This window comes from Atta cephalotes, assembly GCF_000143395.1.
Source record: "Atta cephalotes unplaced genomic scaffold scaffold00016, whole genome shotgun sequence".
NCBI classification, from domain to species: Eukaryota; Metazoa; Arthropoda; class Insecta; order Hymenoptera; family Formicidae; genus Atta; species Atta cephalotes.
The window spans coordinates 3,174,154-3,180,224 of NW_012130080.1; the positions used below are offsets into that span (position 1 = coordinate 3,174,154).

The 6,071-nt window shown below is 33.3% G+C and overlaps 1 protein-coding gene across 1 annotated transcript in view; it reads right to left on the bottom strand.

Annotated features, from left to right (window-relative positions):
* Positions 1-3,634: 3,634 nt before the first annotated feature.
* LOC105618280 overlaps positions 3,635-6,071 on the bottom strand; it is a 10,832-nt gene continuing 8,395 nt past the window's right edge. The window contains exons 5-8 of the mRNA XM_012199821.1: positions 5,702-5,760; positions 4,378-5,062; positions 3,985-4,099; positions 3,635-3,819 (exon numbers count right to left, since the gene is read on the bottom strand). Coding sequence (XP_012055211.1) covers positions 3,635-3,819; positions 3,985-4,099; positions 4,378-5,062; positions 5,702-5,760 — 1,044 coding nt within the window. The remainder of the gene's footprint in view (positions 3,820-3,984; positions 4,100-4,377; positions 5,063-5,701; positions 5,761-6,071) is intronic.

Sequence of the window (6,071 nt, forward strand, 5' to 3'; positions counted from 1 at the left end):
TTTCGTTAGGTTATTTATTAGATATTTTCCAAATATTGATTTCTTAACTATATGTTATTTGGACATATTCATTTAAATGTAATGAGAGATATTCAAAAGAACAATTACTTAATTTCATGTAAATATGTATATATTACATTTTACATTCCAATTTGCAATCCAATGCATACGCAAAATCAATTCAGAACATAATAATGTTTATATATTGTAAATTTAATTAAAATTATTAATTATTTTGAAAAAGCGTAGGTAAACTTGAAAAAACAAAGCAAACAAAAAAATGCAAAAAGAAAAATAGAGTTATAATTAGATATTTTATAATTAAATTTTTGGATATCTTAGTAAAACTATTTAAGTTCTTATAATTGCAGCGTACTTATTCCTGGAAACTGTTGTTGTAATTAAACAACATAAAGGCATGTCTAAAATTCTACAGAAATATTTAGAAAGAATTCAATTAATTTTTTAGTTTATAAAACTGCAACAAAAGATAGAAACATTCACTTCAATTGCTTAAAATTCGATTTAACATATCGAATAAAAACTCAAAATGTTGTTAAATTCGGAAAAAGCTCATACGAACCGACATTAGTAATTGTGTGTAAAGATATATTAATAAAATAAAAGTAGATACCTTGATTTGGATCCTCTTCAGTATAGTACTATGTATCGAAATATTGATACGTTCAATTTCAAGTTAAATAAAAATGAAAAAAATGTAAACATTGGCAATCTCGATTCCTATTGTTGAAATCCTATAGTTTATATTGCTTCGTGAAATTCAAACGGTGTATATTCCACTCTCTAAAAACATTTTTACGTGTTTCTTATTATAGCATAAGAGAAACGAAAAACATCAAGCAGCAGGGAAGAGGAAATCTTTATTTTACTGGATCTCTTGACTTAAAAACGAGTTGCTTCAAAAAATAGTGATTTATACAGTAATTCATCGAAGTAATAAAAAATTATTACCGTACTTTTCGTAAATTGTAATTTTACCACATAATTTGAACGGTATTGTCTCGAAGCGTACATAAGGCATAACTGGTCAATGGAACGTCAATGGAATGGATAGTGAACGGTGATCGTCCACTATCATTCATAGATATGAACGTGCATTAACCCGTTTCAACCAGTCATATAGTTACGTAATTATATTTCCTTCTTGTAATAAGAGAAAAGCATTATTTATAGATATATCAAAGATTAAATTTTCTCTTTTCATAATATATTCATATGTAAATTTGAGAAATATATTCTCTTACTTTTAAGAAGAAAAAATTATGCGGAAATCTCTATTTAGATTTTACGTATATATATATATATATATATATATATATAGATATATCAAAGATTAAAATCTCTTTTTTTTATATTTTCGATAAATAAATTTGAGAAGTATATTCATATTTTTGAGAAAAAAAAATGTTTCGAAAATCTCCATGCCTTTCGAATGAGATTCTCTTGATGCTCGAATCATTCAAGAATGACTATTTAATGGTTGAACACACGCGTTTTCACAGATTGATGGATTAGATGCATTTAGATGAACTTGCGGTGCAATTAACGTAGCGTCCGAATGGAATGCTCCGATAATTGTAGGGACAGCATGGAACTTTGTTGCGATTTGAAGTGATTAAGCAGAGACTCATAAAGCACGCGGCTATTGCCGTTAATTATCGCCTATGCTTTACGTAACAAACCGCAACGACATACCACACGCGTGAATATTACTGTTACAGGAGATATATTGTACACGAAGATCCGGTAACGTGCAATGGAGTGAGAATATCTGATGAGCGGTATTATGACTCGCAAGTGTGATTAATGACTATATAATCAGCACATGCTTGCTAGATTGGCGCTTATCTAGTATAGACAAGCGAACTGATTTATTTATTATTTCCCTAATATCCATGACAGAAACTCAAGGAACATACAAAAGTGAATAAAAAATCAAAATGTCTTTATTTTGATTCTTAATGTCATAAACAAATTTTGTAACAAAAATCATCATTTTGATTTTTATGAATAATTATGATATAAAATCGTTGACTTTCTCTTGACTTGATATATTCCTTGAGATGTTTTCTTCGTTATACATATAAGCACTATAGAAAAATTACGGTAGCTATTAATTAAATTAAATCTCAACGCAGCAACATTCTCAAGATCAAAAAGATTTGCATCTTCTGTCGTAGGTGTAATAGAGGAGCTCATATTTTTCTCGTTAGCGTTTAGAAAAAAGCTTATATTTTTCTCATCAACGCAACGTCTGCATCGTAATTTCAATTTAATGAAGGATCGTTTGATAATGTTCTAGTATTTTGCCACCTGCGAATGATATAAATGGCCGTGGAGTTATGTCGCGTGAAAATACAATAGAATCCTTCAATACTCCGTTCAATTGAGAACCATTCGCAAACATGGGTACAGTAGAGACCGCGTACAATGGTGAACTTCAACAGTCCTGTGGTTATGTAGCTATGCAGTATAAAGGAAAAGGCATAATCGAATCTTCCTATATAGCAAAAGGAGACGGGTAAATCCCGAGTAACTTACTTCAAATCAAAATTCACCGCGGTTCATACAAAACGTGCTGTCGCGATGTATGACTACCATTGTTAAATGTGGGTTCTGTCTATATAATTTGCAAGTCAGCGTCATTGACTATTGGCAGTAAACATCGAATATATTTTCATCAATTTGCGACGCACGTCGGAGATATTATTCGGAGCGGATACAATCGATTACATAATAACAGTGCGGAACGTTTAAGAGGAAATACGTGTGTTTTTACAGCCTGAACTCTCGTGAATCCCCCGACTCTTCATATATGTATTGTCGCGATATTAATATCGAAGGTGAGAATACAGAATGCTCGTTTCCTCTCATCTACGTACAATTGGGCGAGATTCATAAACGGCTGTGCGGTGTGCGAACGGATGAGAGTTGGCTACAGGTGGTCCCGGGCAAATCAATATGGATACGTGTGTTGGGTGAATATATGAATATCCTCGGCATTCCTTCACGACAAACGAACTTTACGATCTGGATGACGACACAGCATTGTCGTATCGCGAAAAGACTTGTCCTTTGTCATCACGTCCGCATGGATTTCATGTTCTCTTTTTACTTTCTCACGTTGGTGAGAAGCGCGTCAGGTATCTCGAGATGGCATTTTGCGACCGGCATTTACCGCGGTCTTAGAGAACTCTTGAGGCTAAATTGGAATGCTACGTAAGATCCCGACAAAGAAGTTTTCGAAAAACGGACAACGAACTCGCGACGGTACAATAAACGAGACATTGATCACAAATGAACATGCGAAAATTGTGCGAAAATAATGAGAGAAACTTCAGCGTACAAAAAACAAATTTATTAGAAAAGCATAAATAATTTACAATATATTTAACATGTAGTCATATACTGTATACAAAAATAAAAACACTGAAATCTTATATAACAGTTAATATCCTATCGATAGATATCGAATGAGAATTAAATTTACATATGTACGCGTGTAATATAGCAAATATGAAAATACTGTAACTATTTAATTCTTTTGATTGAAAATATTGAACACTGGAACGAATTATTAATAGATAACAAATATATATATATTTTTCTCCCTCTATTCGTTATCGCTGTAGTCCTCATCTTCTTCTATGAGTTCTCGTGGATAACCGATAGCACAAAAATCTTGCGGCGAGAGACATGGGCTGTAGGGCGTAAGCTTTAATAATTTGTAGTGACCTATACATTCGACTATCCAATCCACAAGAATGGGTGCTGCCTTCGAAGTTCGATACCAATATTCTATCAGGAAAATCAAAATACAAATGTACTTTAATATTTTTTTGTGGAGAATTTTTATAAACAATAATATTTATATAAATCAATACATGCATTAGATCTTAATTGAAATATTTCCACAAGAAAGTATTGTGTATACGACGTGTATATTTATTTGTGATAACTTACCGATTGTTTTGTCGTCATGTATATTGTCTTGAATCACAACGCCTTTCAGACCCCCCATCTTATCGAGAGCTTCGAAGGAATCAACCACTGTGGCTCCGGTTGCACGTAACAAATCCTAAAAACCAAAGATATTTTTATTCTTACATCAGTTTGGACTGGATCCAACTTGAAATGGCGTGATTGCGACCGAACGCGTAGGAGAAGCGTAAATAAAAATCCTTTCAGTCCAGCGACACGTACAATAAATCTGTTTTAATTACAAGTCAAAGGAACTCTGTATTTTTGAATAGAAATTAACAGCGTCTTTGAGGAAAATAAATCCGATGTTTTTGGAACGTGAATGTAACGTTGTCTCATTAGCGATCGCGCACACGTAGATGACTAAGGACTAACCTCATACTGGTTCAGTGAAACGTTGTCATACGGTTCGATGCAGAGAAACGTGAAGCCCTCAAAGAGATCTTTGTCGCGTAATCTCGAATTACGAGGTCCGGCGCCATTAGTTACAACATCGGTGTGCGTGGTTGCCTCATAAGGAATCTCGTCCAGTAGCTTCTGCTGCATATTACAATCCTCGATCCACCTATAGCTGACTAGCCACTTTCGATGGGCGATACCTTGCAAATACTTCAATGTGCTATTTGCCATATTCTGCTCACCGATGGTCTTCACGATAACATGTGTCACATTGTGATCGAATTGGTTCACGTAACTCGCGTTGTGTTTTGCCGCGAATTCTTTCACTGTGATGATCTCTTTCGCAGATAATCCACTGCATACGAAGCACAGGTCTCGCTTGTCAGGTTGCCAATGGACATTCTCCAACATATTTGCATTCATTTGCTTCGCCAATAAAATACCATCGTTTCTTATACGCTCATTTTTCTTATCCTCATCTCTCATCTCAAATATCATTTGCGAAGACGGTTCCAATTTTATAGATGTACTCGAGCCACTCAGAGGGTGAACTATTTGATGCGATTTTGATGTATTTGGTGTCCATTCGGCTTTCTTCAAGAGTGGGGTTAAAAACGATGGCTTTGCACTTTCTCCTGACTCGATCATGGAATTTCCACTGCTGCAACATTACAATAATGTACTTCGCGTGTGTCTCGAGCTAATAAGGAAATATTCAGGAAATATTGATTTCCGATTTTCTAAGCGATTGTAAACAGATTTCTAAACAATCGAGATTAAAGAATTTTAAAAAATAAAAAATATTCACAAAAACAGATGTTACATTAACAGACCAAGTCATAAAATAGCAGAAAAAAAGTTTTTAAATAATATATTTGTAAGAAGACAAATTATATTTTCGATCAAATAAATTCGAACAAACCAGTAGGGTAAATTAATTCGGACGGAACTATTTGAAACAGATATACTGATTAATTAGCGTAAAATTACATAAAAATGAATATATAAAGAATTTCGAATAAAAACTGTACATCTCATGAAATCTTCACACGTTATGTATTATATAATATATACATCTATTATTATTTTTAATTTTTTGCCTATATCTTTTTTTAATATATTATTCGAAGTTGCAAAAAACAGAGGAATAGTCTCGTCCCATTTCTTTGTGACTCATGCAACGGTGTACATATACTGTTGTATTTATGATCACGTTCATGCAAATTATCTAACTAGCAAAAGCATGTAACAAGCACGAAAAGTACACAGTAAGAAAGAAGAACTTAAAACGTGTACTTACTTCTTCATTTTTTTCTCAGGAGTATTTTCCACAATATCGTCTTCGTCGGCGAAGCATTCCTGTTTAAAAGTGTTATGTGATACTCGTTATACACATATTGTACAGTGAAAAGTTTTTGTACCAAAAGGATCAAAATGTATCGCACCCGTATTAATTTCATTATAATTTACTAACTGAGTTAAATGAGATTAAAAATGGTGCACTTTATAGCGCAAGCGTGAAGGATATATATATATATATATATATATATATATATGTATGTATGTATGTATGTATGTATGTATATATATATATGTATGTGTGTATGCATACACACACACACACACACACACACACACACACACACACACACACACACACACACACACAC